Here is a 19,022-nt window from a genome sequence, read left to right on the forward strand (position 1 = left end):
ATCTGCCCTTACTGATCAAATCTCTTGAATGTTAGTGCTTTAGAAAAGCTTGAAAATCACTAATCTAAAGACAAAAGAGCAGCATAGCAATGATAAGACCTAGATAAAAAGTATGGCTCTTTTATTTGTATGACTTTAGGCGTGTTATTTAACCTGTTTATGATAGTTTCCTTATTCATTTTTATGGTAATAGAGTATTTGCATTAGATTATAAAATAGGATTTAGCACAATACATGGCAAATAATAATGGTTAAGTAATATTATTTGTTCATGTTAGTAATAAAATTCAGTAGGTCCAGATTACGAAGGCCTTTCCACAAAGACATTCCCATGAGCTGGAGAGACCTCTGAGTTTTATTAAGATTTCCTAACAATGCAGATCTCTTAGAGTGTTTAGGTAGTAATTTATGCTGCCAACAACTGCTAAATAAGGTCTTCAAAGAATCTCTGTATTGCTGTTCGAAGCTCTGACAACCATCTAGATTTTCTCTGTTCATCTCTCTAATGTTTAAAAATTTGGATTCCAGACCCCAATAATGTTAAAAGGGTCCTTTCACTCTTTGCCAGTTATAGACTTCATGGCTCTCTGCTTCTCTGTGGCTCTGACCCTCCTGGATTGTTGGAGACCATCGTTTGGGTCTTTCTCTGGCTTTCCCATTATGCTTTTCATTTTTTCCTTTGCCTATCTTGCTTTCCTCACAGAGGTCTATAAGTTGAAAGACTTGTTGGATACAACTGCTTCAAATGTAGACAGCTCGATTTTCTTGTCATATTTATAATCTCAGTTATTAAGAATTTCTCCTTGAATTAAAGGAGAATTATGTCTCTTATGGGCTTCCTTGGTGGCTCAGACAGTAATGAATCTGCCTGTAATTCAGGAGACCTGGGTTCGATCCCTGGATCAGGAAATCCCCTAGAGAATGGAATGGCAACCCACTCCTTGTGGGCGACAGTCCACGAGGTTGAAAAGAGTCAGACATGCCTGAGTGACTTTCATTCATTTATTACGTCTCCACATGAGACTTCTGGAATCATTTCCTGGGATCCCTTCAGGCTCTGAGGTTGTAGAATGACAGAATATCTCATGCTGGAAGCTCTCCTGCAAAAGAGCTATAGATAATTTGCTCATTGACCAAAAGTTTACTACTTCCCTGGTTCAGAAAGGGTAGACTGAAGAGACCTCTTTGATTTGTAAAGCTGGTGAAATATTTTCAGATTCCATTGAGTATGGAGGAATTTGTATATAGGACAATTTCTTCTGAGAGCTATAACTAGATTTTATATGATTTCATATGTTTTTATGTTCAAATGGAGTCAGATGTGTGGGAATATTTTGCTTTGTGATTCAAAGTCATGAAACCTCTTCCCAAAAAAATCTCCTCCATCCTAATTTCCAGATGTTTCATTTCACCCAGACGAAACAAAGCTCTCGCTGTTGAGGGAGCAAGAGCAAACAACTACTTTTTTTAGATACCATCATGAGCTTGTGTCTTCAAGAGTTCACATACTCTACAGCATTTCCAGCTCCACCCAAGGATCCCATGGGTCTAAGTGAAGAAGAAAATGCTCTAGTCTTTAGATCTGAGCCCAAACAGCAAAATGAGGCCAGACCTTACCACTTCTCTAATCAAAATTTTGAAACCCAAGTATCTTGGGACCTCCTTGACTGACAAGTAGCATCCTCTCTGGAAGCTGGATGTCAAGACTGATGCTCCTGGAGCCTTACTAGCCTAGCCACCATGCTGTGGGAAGCCCTCTCCATTGCTAGACAAGGATAGAATCAAAAAATTCTAGACCTCTTTCTTATTGGACCTTAGCAGAAGTGGAGCTACAAGGGAAACTGAAATGGTTTGGCCGTAAGATGGGCAGACAAGCCGGCTCCCCTTTAAGCATGAGGGCCAAGTCTCTGTCTGCTCCTGGCTGATAGGGACAGCCAGGCCTGGTGGTAGAAAACAAAATAGGCCTTTAACTGTTCTGGATTGGGTAAAGGAATTTTCCATAGATTCAGCTAGTTAACTAGAGTTTTGCATTGGTTGGGGGGGCCAACCCCAGCTAGTAGTAAAATCTTACTTGTTTATTTTCTTTGCATATATATATATATATTTCAATCTATGGACCTTGCACGAGGAGCGGGTAACCATGTTTAGTTTCACAGGGACCCTAGCTAAGTCTTCCATTCATCCTACTTAACATCCTACATTTCAGAAGTTTAATAATATTACCTCCCCAAAATAATGATTGGCAAAATATAATCAAAAGACTAAAAACTAAACTCCTTTGTGTAATATATTATCCATTGACTGTCATCTTACCCAAAGATGACATCTTAGCTGTTTTATGATATCACAAGGTCAACAGAAACTCCTAGGACCTTATTTCATGGTGTAATACTCTGAGTTAATAATATTCATGTCAGTCATCTCCAGACCTATCAAGAAAAGTTGAGTCTCTATTCTGCTTCAACAGTTTTCAAGAACCTGCCCTCTTTTTTCTGATCCATTTTCAGTTGGCTGCCTTCTCCCCTGGCAAGTCTAGGCCCAATGGGAGTGCTTATTCTATAAGTAATAGCTTTGTTTTTGTTTTTTCACTTCATTTTAGCACACATATCCTTAGATCAGAAATCCTTTTCTTCCTCAGTTTTCAAGTGACCAGATTTCATGGTTCAGCTCTTACAAGGGCTGTTTAATTAAGAAAGTTCCTCTGTGAAATCTACATGCTTAGAACACATTATGTACTTTGTACCTTGATAATATTAACTCTTAGTATTCATTTTTCCAACTTTCAGAAAAGAACCTGACCTTCAGGGACTGGTCAAGAATTCTCATATGAACACTCCACAGGTTACTTCATCAGGTCAGTTAAAATACTTCCATGTTTTTATTTCCAGTCAATAGGAAAAAAAATTAACAACAAAGCAGAAAACTGCTTTCTATCTAAAAAGTATAGGGTAACACCTAATACCTTCTACCTTTATAGATTTCTTATTTACCCAGCTGTTATTTCATTGGAAACATTTTAGAAATTGAGGAAACAGGCATTTGGCCTGTAGCAGTTATCAGAATACCTTACTCTGAGCTCTTGATCTTAGTAAAATAACAAGTATAAAACAAATAGCTTTGGGGGAGATGGGACTCTTGGGATAACTGTTAGTAATTTGTACCTAATTGTGAGCTAGCTCAAATGGTAAAGAATCTGCCTGCAATGCAGGAGACCCGGCTTCAATCCCTGGGTTGGGAGGATCCTCTAGAGAAGGGAATGGCAACCCACTCCAGTAGTATTCTTGCCTGGAGAATTCCCATGGATAGAGGAGCCTAGCGGGCTATAGTATGTGGGATCACAAAGAGTCAGACACAACTCAGTGACTAACACCGCTATTACTATGTCTGATGATTTTCTTAACCCACAGGGCAGATTAACTGAATGGCATTATTTTGAGAAGGAAGTAGAGGAAGAGCTAGTGATTATTCCTTGAGGAGCAGAGTTAGGGCTTTGGGCATCTGCACAGTCAAGGAAAGGGAAGGGCTAAGAGTAGAAGGACTACTGGAAAAGGAATATAAAACCACAAAGACCATTTTAGAGGTCAGCTCAATATACTGGCTTCAGTTAGGTGAAAAAGAAAAACTTCCTAACTCTGAAAGCCACTATGTATTGTATTATGAATGCTGTGGTGACATAATCTGTTTTCTCAGGAAGTAGTTCACAAAACTTTTCATATTCAGGTACATACTTACTTGGAAATAAGTCTGCAGTACTGCATCTTTAGGATCCGGAGTTGTCGGCAGCCCATTGCAAGGTTCCCAAGCATTTGGTCGGTAAGCAGGATACAACCAGAAACATCCAAAACGTGCAGGTAATGGCATTTTGCCGATAGTATCTCCATTGCTGAGTCAGTAATCTGGACATAGGGCCAAAGTAACTACTGATTATTTCGATCAGCTGCATCCCAAGGAAGAATAGTATATTGGTCAGTTTGGGCTGTTATAACAAAATACTACAGACTAGTTGGTTTAACTAGCATACATTTATTTCTCAGAGTTCTACAGACTGAGAAGTCCAAGATCAAGTTGCCCAAAGGTTCAGTGTCTGGTAAGGGTCCTCTTCCTGACTTGTAAATGGCTATCTTCTTGCTGTAACTGTACATGATGGAATACTGGGAGTGGGTTGCCATTTCCTTTTCCAGGGGATTTTCCCAACCCAGGGGTTAAACCTGGGTCTCCTGCAGTGCAGACAGATTCTTTATCATCTGACCAACCAGAGAAGCCCAAAGGGAGCTCTAGTTTCTTTCTATTCTTTAAGGACACTAATTCCATCATGGGGGTACTACCCTCGTGACTTCAATCTAAACCTAGTAGCTCAGCTCCCATAAGTTCCAAAAACATCACCTCAGTCACTGAACACTTGGGATTCTGATCTACAGGAAATGTTGGGCTCCTTTTTAGTTCCTCTGGTATCAAAAGAACCTAGTACTCTGAGTTCTACCTCTCTGGGATTTTCCCATCATCTCATTGTCTTTCCTTTTCCCTACAATTCATTAGGGGCAGGCTGACTCCTGCTCCCAATGATATCAGATCTTCAGAGACCCATAGAGTGTGTCGGGAATGTCTGAAAGCATTTATGTGAGAATCAGTTGCAATGTTAAACCTTGGTCCTGAGCATGTTCTGGAAACAGGGCATACTTAGACAATGACATCTTTCTTTCCAAACGTAAAAAGTATACGTTTCAAATTAAAGGGGGTTTCTGCATAATTCTCTCAATTTTATGTAAAAAACAAGAGCTTAGCCTCATGGCATGTTTTTTAGAATGTTCAAACATTTAAAGTAAATTAAATCCAGTTGGAAAAAAATTCCTTTGGGGAGAGTAATCTAGTTGATTCTGCAGCAAGTCTCAGTTCAGCTATAAATTCAAACACTAGACCGTGAGTAAGTGAAGTAATCTAAGAAGTGGAGTTGAATTACTTCTACAGAACATCTGTGCAAACCCTCAAGATGTTGGAACCCTTAGCAGAAATTCTCAGTGTGAGATTCATGTAGTCTCTGTGGCTTCTGCTCTTCTTTCTTCTGCTGCCTACAAACATCTCTCTCACCTACTAGTCCCTTTCCAGAACCAATTATTCCATATACAAACCATCCGAGATGTCTAGATCCCTTCTTATAGCAAGTTGATTCTGTTTGTAGGTTAATATATATTATATATATGTTAATATATATTATGGAGAAGGCAATGGCACCCCACTCCAGTACTCCTGCCTGGAGAATCCCATGGACAGAGGAGCCTGGTGGGCTGCAGTCCATGGGGTTGCAAAGAGTCGGACACGACTGAGCGACTTCCCTTTCACTTTTCACTTTCATGCATTGGAGAAGGAAATGGCAACCCACTCCAGTGTTCTTGCCTGGAGAATCCCAGGGAGGCTTCCTGTGTGCTGTTTCGGATCTGTCAGGAATTCTCTGCTCCTTACTAATTCCTGAATACTCAGGAATTAAGAGGAGAGGCAAGCCTCTCCCGGGGGCTGAAGAATCCAGGCATTTCCTTCATTAGTTTTTCTATACAGTGATAAGTATCCTCTTCCTCCTTGTGAACCTTACGGTAAAAGTGATTGTTTACAAATCTCTCTCTTTAATATGCATTGCCTATGTTTTGTAAGTCTGGAATTTTAATCTTTATCTTTGCTATGAATAACAACTTTGTAAGACAGTATTTATACACACACCACGTTAATGAAAACACCTTTGCTCCATCAGAGCTCTGGTCCCTGTGTCTTTCTCTCTCTCTCTCTCTTTCTCTCTCTTTTTCTTACTCTCTCTCTCTCCCTTTCTTTTTCAGGCTGATCCCCTGGAGCACAGAGGTTCTCTGAGTTCACTTTCCTGCCCGGGCTTCTAAGACCCTCTCGAGAAGGTGTTCTGCGCCTTCACCCCATTGAGAGGGCGCCTGAGACGTTTGTGAACAGAGCAAGCCCCATGCAGGGACTTTATTGGCTTTCTGTGTAAACCAAGGAATATCAGCCTCTTTCTCTCTCATTTACTTTCTTATTGGTCGACTCTGGACCACCAGGTTCCAATCCATTAAAGGATCTCAGCAGTGGGGAGTGTTCATATTATGGTCATTGCATCTTCTGAATCAGAATATTCATTTCACCTGCATAGATGGTAAAGCTCAATGCTTTTCTTTTACATTGAGATTCTGAAATAATCTACTCTCCTTCCTTTTTCTCAGTCTAGATCTTCAGTGTAGAGTGATGCATTTTATAAAATGTTATTTGTGTAATCCTCCTTAGTTTCTAGGCTGTAAGACAATGTCCTCTGCACATTTTATAGAAGGAACTCTGTCGGGTTTTCCTTACAAAAACAAAACAAATAAACACAAATCCTCTGCCTCAGTTCTTGTTCTCTTTAGAGTCTTTCCTTTTCTCATTCTCCTATTTCCCTCCCTTATTAGTGGAGCCTCTTAAAAACCCAGTCAACACCTGTGCTTTCTTTAGAGCCAGGGCAGTTCCCAGTGAGCCATGTGTTGCCCATGTGTCTATGTGTCTGTGTGCAGTGAGAGCAAGGACCCCACGAGCTGTGACTGCCCAAGCTGCAGAGGGTCCATGGTCACTGCTATCCTGAATTCCTTGCCCCAGCTTACTTCTGGAACCAGATGATGCTGACCAGAAAGACAGCTGGTTTCCCTAGTTTTAAAGGCTGTTGAACAAAGAAGAATTTTATTGTAAATTTTCTAGATCAATTTTGTCATGATTGACCATAGCTTTCCCACCACTGCCTCCTCCTTATTGTGGGATGGTTAGTGATAGAGAAATCAGGAGGTTCTAGCATCACTCTCTTAGCCTAATAACTACCCAGACTGAACAACTGAGAAGCTGAATTTTTACACCAGTTAGAATTCAAGGAGTCTTGAAAGTTCTTTAATGTGTGCAACAGAAGAAGACAAAATTGTTAGTAACTTCGCAATTTCTGAGGATTTTTTAAGAGATATTTTAGTTTTCTTCCCTTTGGGTATTTTACTTCCTCTAAGGTTTTTCTGTTATTTTGTTTTGGTCTTTATCTTCTCCTTTAGAGGCTTTTCTCCTAAGTGTGGCCTCATGTCCTTGACTCTCTGCTCATGGTTAATAGTGAAGAGCTAAAAACTGATTGGACTTCCCTAGAGGCTCAGCAGTAAAGAATCCTCCTGCAGTGCAGAAGATGCAGGTTTGATCGCTGGGTCAGGAAGATCCCCTGGAAAGGAAATGGCAACCCACTCCGGTGTTTTTGCCTGGGAAGTCCCATAGACACAGGAGCCTGGTGGGCTACAAATAATGGTGTCGTAAAAGAGTTGGACATGACTTAGCGAATAAATAAAAACAACAACAAAAGCTGAATAGAAGGTCTGAGTATATAACGTAGGCCTTCTCTTCTTTCAGCTTCAATGGGCTAAATGACTTATTTGTTGGAAAGTCCACAAATGTCAGTATTTTTTAGTGTTTCATCTTGGACTAGTCAGAGTCCCCAGTGAAAAGGATTCCAGCCTCCTGCCTGGAGGGAAAGATCTGGCAGCCAAATTCTGGATGCTGTGTTGGCAAAGTGCTGAGTATCTCTGCATTAAGCATTTAGTCACTTAATTCCCATTTTCACTTTTGTATCCAAGCTCTCAGTTTTACATGATGTCTCCCAGCCTGGCCACCTTCTGTTTTATTATCTGTAGAGCGGATAGTAGAGAGATTTTACTCCCCTCCTCCATCAGAGGACATTCAACAATATCTGGAGACATTTATTATTGTTATGACTGGAGGTATGGTGGGCGGGCTAGGTGCTACTGACATGCACTGGATAGAGGGCAAGGATGCAGTTAAACATCCCACAGTGCACGAAACAATTCCCCACTGTAAAGAATGATCTTGTCCAAATGTCATAATGCCATGGTTGAGGAATCTGGCTCTAGGAAATATATCTCAAATCTGGTGAGGATGAGGAGGGGCAGTTGTCTGAAAGCATAGAATAGGGAAGGAGATCTATTGATGTATCTACTTCTCAAGAACTTTTAACCCAGTCTTCCTTATCTTAGCAATCCTCTTGATCCAGTTACAGAAGTATACAGTATTGCCAAGTTGAAGGTTGTGGTGTAAATCCATTCTTTCCCCAGCTTTCTCTACTATTGGTTTAGGATTCAAAGTTGTCTCTGATATGCTAAATTAATTCATCTATTTTCAGGTTTCCAAAATTTTGTTGCTTTTGTCTCCTACTGTTCTCCCTATCATTTGTGGGCCCTCATCCTTCTTCTGCAGTTTTGGTAGCATTTCAAGAGGGAACAAAATTATCAGGGTGTATTTAATCTGCCATATTAATCCAGAACCAGAGACCTCTATTTCTTGACCTGGTGATATTATCTGTAGTATATTAAGAGAAAAGAAAGTAGGTTACAGTGTATTTTAGAAAGTATGATTCTAGTCTTTAAAAAGCAAGACAAACCTTCTTTAACTATAATCTCTGTACATAGAAAAGAATTCTAGAAGAGTAAGTATAAAATGCCAGTGGCTACGTCCTGGATGGTGGTATGACTTTGAATTTTTACTTTCATACTTTTAATATATGCAGTCCAAAGATTTTGCAATGAGTAAATATTCCTTTCAAAGACAGATGTCAAGAAAAATTGTCAAACACTTGAAAATAAGATGAAAGATGGTTGCCTACCCTTACATGTTTACTGGAACATTATTTTAACAGGTCCAACTGAGAAATTTTACAAGGAATTATGCCGTTTTTTGGACATACTATTTATTATCAATTAGGGCTCAAATTCTACCTGTTGTATTTTTGTCTAAGAGAGATGCAGATTATTTCTGGTAGAAATGATAGCTCCAAGGTTATTGATTTGTTACCTTGTAGGACTTTAACCAATTTTGGATTTAACCTAACAATCATGTTCCAACATTCTTTCTTCAGTTCCTCTAAATACTCTGTTTGATCAAATGCTATATGAACTGACTTTATCATCTTGCTGGTTCTCTCATTAGTGAATTAAATAAATATTTGACACATTCTTATATTTGTATGAGAATTGTCTTTAACTTTTTCCAGGTACTACTTTTACACAAATGAAGTCATAAAGCTATTTACAATTTGGGGAAGGAGAACTCTTGATGAGTACCTCAGATATGGCAAAGAAAAGTTCTGTTATGAGTCCCACACCTAATAGCTACCCTGCCCATGTTCTTTGGCAGAACTTCAATCTGACATGTCTGAGCTCTAACTCCTGCACATACCTTTGGACAGCCAGCAACACTGAGAGATGTGAGATTAATACAATAAATGGCCAATGCTTTAATAATTACATCTGATAGTTGGGGGCAATAAGAGACATCCAGATGTTCCAAGGTCAGTGAGCCTTTGCAGAATACCTGTAAGAAATTCCAAGTTAGTGGTTTCCTCTTTTTTTCTTTTTCTTAGTCTTTATTCAAATTTTATGCCATCTTACCCCGTGGCAGTTTATTTAGTATGCATTTCAGCTCTTGAGATGTAGCTGTGTTACATTTTGTTGCAAACAAAGAAGCCATTACATCCAAAATCTCCTTATAACAAAAGATACTCAGACACCACTTAACAGTTCAGTAATACTCAAATTCCTGCTAATAGAATTTGGTTTTCTATCACTAATGGAATTTTACCCATATGGTTAGTAATTATTAGAGTTATATTCAGCTCAGTGAGTAGAAGAAAAGAAATCTGGAGATAAGAATTAGATGGCAAACACTCTGGAAAGTGAAAGTGAAGTCGCTCAGTCGTGTCCAACTCTTAGCAACCCCATGGACTGCAGCCCACCAGGCTCCTCCGTCCATGGGATTTTCCAGGCAAGAGTACTGGAGTGGATTGCTATTGTCTTCTCTGAAACACTCTGGGGTTGACACTAAAATATAATGGAAAAAGCATAGTTTTTGGACTCAGACAGACTTAAGTTTTAATTTCATTCTACCACTTTATTAGCGTTGAAACCTTAGCAAGTCACTCAATTTTTCTGAGCCTCAGTTTCTTCAAGTTAGGGAAAATAATATCTACCCCTCAGCATTGTTCTGGAATGCCAAAATGTTCATCTAAAATTTCTGGGGCTAGAAAAGTTCTGAAAATTATTGAAAGTTCTTCCCTTTATCTTGGTTGTTCTTAATTTTCATTCCTACTTTCAGTAAAAAGAAAAAAAGCCTATATTAAAATTTATATACAGTGTCATTTGAGAGGCAGTTTAACATATTGATTAGTTCTTAGGAAAGATTGAGGGGAGGAGGAGACAGAGGATGAGATGGTTGAATGGCATCACTGACTCAATGGACATGAGTTTAAGCAAATTCTGGGAGACAGTGAAGGACAGGGAAGCCTGGCATGCCGCAGTCCATGGCGTTGCAAAGATTCAGACACAACTTAGCCACTGAACAACAAGCACTCAATAAATATTAATTATTACTGGAATTTGCATATGATACCAGTAATAATAAAGATGCACATTTGTGTTGTACTTTGGAGAAACCCAAAAGATATTGCTTATTTTACCCTAAATCATCATCTTTTTCTGACCACAGTAACCATCAGTGATTCCTCTTTCGTCTGACCTCATACAAAACTTGTCTTTTTCAACTGATTCAAGCACTTACAGTACTTGACTCACTCCTGTTTTGTAGCTCAGTTTATATGGAGATTTGTTTTCTCTAGCAACTAAGTGATGTCAGATATTGGAAGGAGCATCTGGCAATGAGATATTGAGGTCCCTGTTATTGGAGCTAATCAAGCATAGAGGGCACAACTAGGGAAGTCTAGCTTTAAAGGATTGGAATTAGTCTTAAAACTCAGCTCACATTCAACAAGTTTTTCAGTTAGGGTGCAATAAGTCTCTCAGAGGTACTATCTGGAACTCTGCTTGCTCCTTATACCCCTTTCATAAGCATCATATTTAGACTAAGTTCTCAATAAATACTAGCTGCTTGCTCAATCTGTTTGTGAGTATCTTCAAGGATATAAAGACTTGTGTTTTAATAATACAGGAATTCTTATGTTGCAAGGGGTAGGATAACATTGTTTTCTATTTAGAGAATGGATAGACTTCAAGGAACCAGAGAAAATGTAAAGCAAGAAGGAATAGTTGAACTATAAGAAAAACTTATTAAAAGATGAAACAAGCTTCAAAGGGAAATTCAAGTCTCTTCATGTCTGCAGACTCTTTTCAGAATCATCTGTCAGTGTCTTGGACTGCTTGAATCAGTTCTGCTTTAAGCCTTTTTAAAAGCTTTGATATTCTTTGAAGTTAAACTTTCTCAGAATTTTTAAATTAAAGAAGAACTTATAAAAATGATTAACAAGGCCTATGATGCATTCATGGTAGCATTCTCATTCAGGGAAAATCTGAGGCACAAAGATGAGTCCAGGGCTTTATGTTTGGCATAAATCAGTGCAGATCTAAGAAATAAATCAGAACTTTCCCTCTCTTACAATCCATATTTTCCTTTAGAGGCTGTAAGTCGTATTAAGTACTTAAGCCTGCAGGCATGTTTTTTAGCATAATCACTCGTGAAATTCCATACCCCCCTTACCCATAAGATTATTTATGCTCTTCTGGCTACAATGCTTCAGAATCACACATTTATCAATGCTGTTGATTTTCTTATCTTGGAAAATGCTAGACTGAGCTTATTCAAAGTAAAAAATTTTTATAATGAAAATGGAGAGAAAGTGTAAAAATTATCAAGTTTGACTTTCATCCCATGTATCCACCAATTTTGCCATGGGTTAGCAGTCTTGAGAAGGAAATGGGCTACCCATTTCAGTATTCTTGCCTGGAGAATTCCATGCAGAGAGGAGCCTGGTGGGCTATAGTTCATGGGGTCGCAAAGAGTCAGACACAACTGAGTGACTAACACTTTCACTTTCTCAGCAGTCTTTAATACAACTTCCAAATCTCTTAGTGAGTTAAATAATTTCTTCTCTGTATTTCATGAATTGAATCACTGTGTGGGGGCTTAGTGACAGCATTCCTAAATTGGATATGTGGAAGAGACTGAATCTCACTAATATTTACCGATTGTGGCAATAATGTGCTTCTGTCAAAATCCTAATTTAAACCACCTCAATAGGTGTCAGCTCCCGGTCTTAAAAAAGCTCACCTCATGGTGCATACTCTTAAAACCATCTCTTGACTATTTGCCTTATTAAGTTCTGATTAATCCTGCTACAAAGTTCTATGTGGGAGTAAGATAGAGTTTTCTACTGATAATTACAGAGAATTCTCTTGCTATCATGAACAATTTTCTATAATGAAGGCTATTTTGGGCTAGGTGAAATACAACTTCCTCAATTCTAAGTTATAAACTGAATTCAAAACTATAGTCTCTTACAATGCTTTGTCCCCATTAGGCATCAGCACAGGTAGGAATGGTGGTTGCCTGGGCACACTGAGCTGTGAAATCGGGACCCTGGCACCAAAACCAAACTATCAGAGCCCGAGTGTCCACCACCACCCCGACCACCCCACTGATAAGATGCCTCCCCTGCATTCGCGTTCTCCCTGCCAGGGAAACTAGGCTTAGCTTGGGCTCAGCCTTACAGGATTATACCACTTTTAGAGGAGCCTACTGTTTTTAAATATGGAGAGGACTATGGAAGGGAGAAAGGGCAAGGCCAAGACACCAAACAAATATTTCCAAAGATACTTTCACTGTGAAATTTCTTATCAGTTATATAGTGATTTGAGGGAATAAGCCATAGCTTCAAAGCAGCTCAAATGTACTTTATTCCATGAAGTTTTTCCCAATTCCTCACTCTGGAAGTAATGACTCTCCAAAATTTCTGTAGCTTTAATTTTTTGTCCTTCTCACTTTCCACTTATATTATAGCTATTTATACAACTGTCTTATCTTCTGCATTGATTGTAGCTTCTTGAGGGCAGAGACCATGTCTAAATTATCTTGTGGCCCCAACATCTGGTATACAGATGAAGTTCAAGATGAGAGTTTCCAAAGAGAATGGAAAATGTCTCTCATCAAAGGAGTGAGGAGAATGAGCTCCCATAGGTTCCACTAAGCCCAGTCCTACCTGGCACTCTGTTCAGTAACTGCTAGTGAACAAGAGTAGTTAAGAGGACAGAATTTGGGGTCCACTAGCCTAATTTCAAATCCTGCCACTTGGAACCTCTGTCTCTCTAGATAAATTATCCAACTTCTCAATGTCTGAATGATCTCACTTGCAGCATGGGAATAAAATATAGTGTTATGGCACCTACTTCACAGAGTTGTTAGGGGGATTAAGTGAATTAAGATGAATAAAGGAATTGAGCAATGCCTGGAACATAGCAGTTAGTAAATAATAGCTAGTAATATTATTTGTACCTACTGATTCTCTATGGTTATGATTTCAAAATTTTTAAAATCATCATACCATAATAATATTTTGAGCATATACTTTGAAAAAATGTAAGTTAAATGTACTTGTAAGTTATATGGATATTCAAATATATATTATAAAGTATATAAAAATAGAAATAAAATATATGAGATAAAACTAAATCTTAATAGAAGTTCTAGTATTTTCTTGTCACACTGAAATAGATTATCTTGTTCACTTGCCAGAGTAAATGCTTTCTCTAGAGAAACCTACTCAATGGTATGCCTTTGGCTGTCAGTAAGCCTTAATGACATACTGGTTGTACAGACTCTAGGTATTTGGTAAAAACAAGGGAATTACTTTTAAAGTATCAAATGTGACAAGTACATAAAAAGATGTCAAATGTAAGAAAATTATAAACAGGTTGAGTGAGTGGAAGAAAATGCATATTGGAAGGAAAATCAAGAAAGATCAAAACAAAGTGTCTCTGAATAATAATTTGAAATTAGGACTGTTGAAAGAAAATCCTAGATTTTCATCTTCAAAAAAAAAAATGAGCTAAGGTTGGACTACCCAAAGGTCAGTTAGGTATTTTTTCGTGGCTTGAAATATAACCGATTTTTTTTCCATTTTTAAAAAATAAAAAAAGGATATTGAGTGGCCCAGTTACCTGACACTCCAGCAGCCCTGTGAGACCAGAAGGGTGAGGAAATTGCTCTTTTTTTTTTGCTTCAAATGATTATTAATAATATTTTTAAAATTGAAATGTGGCTGGTTTAAGTGTTCTATTGTGCTAATTTCTGCTGTAAAGTAACTCAATTATACAATATATGCAATATTTTTTGTATTATTTTTCATTATGATTTATCCCAGGAGATCGGTTATAGTTTCCTGTGCTGTACAGTAGGACCTTGTTTATCCATCCTATGTATATTAGTTTACATCTGCTAATCCCAAACTCCCAGTCCTTCCTTCTCCCAGCTCCCTCCTCCTTAGCAACCACAAGTTTATTCTGAGCATCTGTGATTCTGTTTCTGTTTCACAGATAATTTCATTTGTGTCATATTTTAGATTCCACACATAAGTGATGTCATATGGTATTTGTCTTTCTCTTTCTGGCTTCCTTCACAGTATGAAAACCTCTCCATGTTTCTACAGATGGCATTATTCCGCTCTTTCTATGGCTGAACAGTATTCCATTGTATATACGTGCCACATCTTTAGTCATCTGTCAGTGGACATTTACTTTGTTTCCATGTCTTGGCTATTGTGAATAGTGCTGCTATGAACTTAGGGTACATGTATCTTTTTTAATTAATAATTTTATCTGTGTATATGCCCAGAAGTGGGATTGCGAGATATTATGTTAGTTGTTTTTCTTAGTTTTCTAAGTGACCTCCATAATGGTCTCCATAGTAGTTGTACCAATTTACATTCCCACCAGCAGTGTAGGAGGGTTCCTCTTTCTCCACACCCTCCCCAGCATTTGTTATTTGTAGATTTTTTTTAGTGATGACCATTCTGACAGCTGTGAGGTTGTACCTCATTGCAGGGTTGATTTGCATTTCTCTAATTATTAGTGATGTTGAGCATCTTTTCATGTGTCATCTGTATTTATTCTTTGGATAAATGTCTATTAAGATCTTTGGGCAGGGAAATTACTTAAGCTATAATAATCAGCATTAAAGAATTGATGGGTTTGTATTTGCACAGTCAGCCACTTGACTTCTTATTTTTTCTCCTTCTTCCCCAAGAAAATGGCAACTCAGAACTTGTGTCATTCTGTGACCTCTTCTGTTTAAGAATCTCTATTGAATAATGAGTTCATCAACCATTATTGATGCTTTGATCTCCAATTTTGGTGCATAATGGAATAAGAGATGATGTAATCAAGGGAGGTTACTGGTCTAGAAGAAAAACAAAGGGCCAGGAATTTGAAGTTGTGTCTGTGACCTTGGGCAAGTTACTTAACTTCAGATTTCCTCATCTTTAAGAGGAGAATGAAAACAACTGTCTGTCTATCTCTCAGGTTTATTGGAAGGTAGAGAGAAAATGTGTACTCCAGGATCCCTTAGCAGACGTAATACCCTATGTAAATGCTGACTTTTTGTCTGTCAGCATTGGAAGCAGAGAGGCTGTAGAACAATCCTGCCTGCCAATTAAGACATGAGAATGCCACCTTACCACCTTCAACGTGCTGGAGGGTTTGAGATGAAGAAATATCATGCACACAATTTAACTGGAAGTTAACAAAGAGGATTATTAGAAGTCATAACGTAGAAAAATCACAGCTCCTATGAGACATGCTTCAGGTGCTCAGTTCATGTCAGGTGAGGTGCAGTGAGCCTAGGCAAGCTGCATAAAAGAGAGATCAAAAACACATTAGCCACTTAGGCTTAAGAAGCATGAGCTCATACTATTGTAGGAAAGTGAGATTCTGACATTTATTTTTCCTGCCCTTTTATTTTTGCCTTCAGATAATCTGACTTTGGGCAAGTTTTAGCTTACATAGGATAAACTAATGTTTCAGGGACAGCTTAAATTGAGAGAGGCCTCCAAAGGATTATCTTCAACATATTCTCTTATAGTTCTTTTCTGTGGATGTTCAACATGAAAATAACAGATGTGTGCATTCATTTAATTAATCCATCAGCATTTCAGTTGTTGGAGAATGGTTCTCTCCAGTGGGAGTAGGCAAGAAGCCAGTACTTGTGTGGGGTGTTCTCAGTTTCGGCTGTTTATCAGACATGAAAACATGGTACCCAAGATTCCATTATGCCTTGAACTGTAGAGACTGTGGGAAAATGACAAGCTGTCAAATCCCACATCCTTTGAAGTGCTGGCAAATTTCTAATTCTATTGAATTGCCTCAACAGTTGGAAACACACTAGCATAAGGAGCAGTGGAGAATTATGAGCTTATTTCTTTTGCTCTTAGCCTTTGAAAAGAGAATAAAGCCTAGGTATCTTGGTAGGAGTTTGTCTGTGACTCAGTTGATTTCAGATGCCTTAGGTCTCTAAAGAGTATTTTGTTCTATTATAAATCCTAGGAGGCTGTTCTTGGCATGGGTAGCCATGAAGCATCAATTTCTGTAACAAAGCTCATACTTATTCCAGGTTCTGTGGGAGGTGCTTTTTCCATAAGGTTTCAGATACCCGATTCTTAATTCTACCAGAGGGATTCCTTAGTTCCTTCTTCTAAGACCATGTGAAATAATTCTGAACCTGGGATCTTCTGGTATCTTCATCATAGACTGTTTAGTCGGTTACTTCCTAATAATAACCTATATTAGTGGATAAGATAAAGAATCTTCCTGAGTGGTATAGCCAAGAGATAAAGTGTCCAGACGTCTGGATGCCCCATCTTCCCACATGCAGGCGATTTCAGAGCTTTCACTGCCCCTGAGGCCAAGAATTGTGGCCATTTTGGAAATGGATCTTCTGTTTGTTGCTTCCCTTCCAATCAATAAACATAACTATATCCCTGGGGAAGAGGTGGAGTTATTGAAATCCCATGCTTTGATAATTCTTAAATGGTTTAATCTTGGAAACCAAATAGAAATCAATGTTGTTGTTGTTTTTTTTAAACACTGTTGCCATGTGGAGCCAACACATCCAATCCATCTTTGGCACTGTAAGTTATTCTGTGTCAAAGCCCACTAAAACTGATTTTGGTTCAGTACTAGAGGGTGAGGTCTATGAACTGATGAGAATGAGTGATGAGAGTCTGGTATGAACATCATTTTATAACTATTCAGAAAGTTTAGTAATTCAAAGTAAGAGTTTAAGACCAGAAAAGAGTCACTGGAGAGTCATTCAGTTCTTGTGTTTAGGTCAAGAGTGAATCCAGGATGAGTGCTAGGGCAAAACAAGATGCCAGTTTTTCTTACACTTGCAGAACAGGCTGGCCATAGGCAATTATTAAGGAGGAAGACACAGATAGGACTTTTGGGGAATGAGGTGAGTACTCCTAGGCCTTCCCAACCTGAGTAGCCATGTAGATGCTCCACACTAGCTGTAAGGGTTTCAGTTCTCTAGCGCAGGTAGTTCAGGGTACAGGACTGAGAACCCCAAATTCTTAGTCTCCAGTTGGACTCAGCCTGGAGCAGACCCATATCTATAGAACCATTCAACTTACTAACCATTCCTGGGTCAGGCTGAATGCCAGGTGAACAGCCATGGATCCCGCTTTGCTGTTCTCCCAGCTATGAAGTAGCTTATAATTTGCTACTTATAAGTATGGCCACACTTCCCCTGTCCCTTATTCCTTGATCTTTCCTCTCTTCTCCCCTTTCTGTTTGCAAGTCAAGTTAAATCTGTTACTAAAGGTCAAATAAAAAGTAAAATCAAAAGTTTGTAAGTCAGGATAAAAGAGGGCAAAACACACTGAAGATTAAAGGGGAAAAGGAACTTGTTATCTTAAGTGTCCAAGCAGTTAGGGCAAAATTAAGGATCTCAAAAAAGAAGAGTCCCTAAGAGAACGATGAGGGATGTGGAGGTTCTAGCACCTCCACTGCTGCTTTTACCCAAAACCAAAAGTTATCAGACACCTTTGTGATCATCAGAGAATGACAGTAACCTAGACTTTAGTGAAAGTGAAGTCGCTCAGTTGTGCCTGACTCTTTGCGACCCCATGGACAGTGGCCTGCACCAAGCTCTGCCGTCCATGGGATTTTCCAGGCAAGAGTACTGGAGTGGGTTGCCATTTCCTTCTCCAGGGAATCTTCCTGACCCAGGGATTGAACCCAGGTCTCCCGCATTGTAGACAGATGCTTTACCGTCTGAGCCACCAGGGAAGTCCTAACCTAGACTTTAACTGGGCTCTTAAAATTCCTCAGCGGTGCCATTTGCAAGATACTAGTAAATCAGCTTGTGGAGAATATAAACAACAAGCTAGACAGAAAAGACACAAGAGAGTAGATGAAGCTGAACCGCTACCACGTGCCTCCTGCCTCTCTTATGTGGTTATAAGTCCTACCCACTGCATTCTGGTTAGAGGGTTTTAAAAGATAGATAGCCTTCTCTGTTAGAGATACTTTTTTTCATTAAAAAAATAATAATAAAGAGGAGGCCATGATTGGGTTTGAAGAACAATGACAGTTACCTACATTTGAATCTTCCCCTCTTCCCAAAGCCATAAAATCTATTGAGAGGACAAATAAAACCTCATAGGACCCAACATTCATCATTACTAGGACACAGAGAACAGCTCACATTACCTATACATAGAGTGAAAACAGAAACAAACTCCAGCAGAGCTCCCTTAGCCACCGTGAGTCTGTGGGTGAAGAGCGTGGGAGAGCGGATGCTTAAGACTGTCTTCAGAGTAAAGGGATGACGAGAGCTGAGAGGACGTACAGACAGAATCACTCCCAAGAAAAGAAAGTACAGCGGTAAAGGCCAAAATGCTGTATCAGACTTGGTAGTTCATAGCCCTGGATACCTGACTTGGCTATGGAAAAGGGCTTGAAAATGAGGGTACCACAAACTTCTCAGGCAGCCAAATCAGAATCATGGTGGTTGTTGTTATTGTTCAGTCACTCATTGTGTCTGACTTTTTGTGAAGTCATGGACTGCAGCACGCCAGGCTTCCCTGTCCTTCACTGTCTCTGGGAGTTTGCTTAAACTCCTGTCCATTGAGTCGATGATGCCATCCAACCATCTCATCCTGTGCCTCCCCCTTTTCCTGCCCC

General features: G+C 39.1%; 1 protein-coding gene across 1 annotated transcript in view; it reads right to left on the bottom strand.

Moving 5' to 3' along the window:
* Positions 1-19,022, bottom strand: part of FBXL13 (F-box and leucine rich repeat protein 13) — a 215,452-nt gene that overhangs the window by 5,535 nt on the left and 190,895 nt on the right. Inside the window, exons 19-20 of the mRNA XM_068972394.1 lie at positions 9,235-9,369; positions 3,733-3,896 (exon numbers count right to left, since the gene is read on the bottom strand). Of these exons, the coding sequence (XP_068828495.1) occupies positions 3,733-3,896; positions 9,235-9,369 (299 nt within the window). The remainder of the gene's footprint in view (positions 1-3,732; positions 3,897-9,234; positions 9,370-19,022) is intronic.

This window comes from Capricornis sumatraensis, chromosome 5, assembly GCF_032405125.1.
Source record: "Capricornis sumatraensis isolate serow.1 chromosome 5, serow.2, whole genome shotgun sequence".
NCBI classification, from domain to species: domain Eukaryota; kingdom Metazoa; phylum Chordata; class Mammalia; order Artiodactyla; family Bovidae; genus Capricornis; species Capricornis sumatraensis.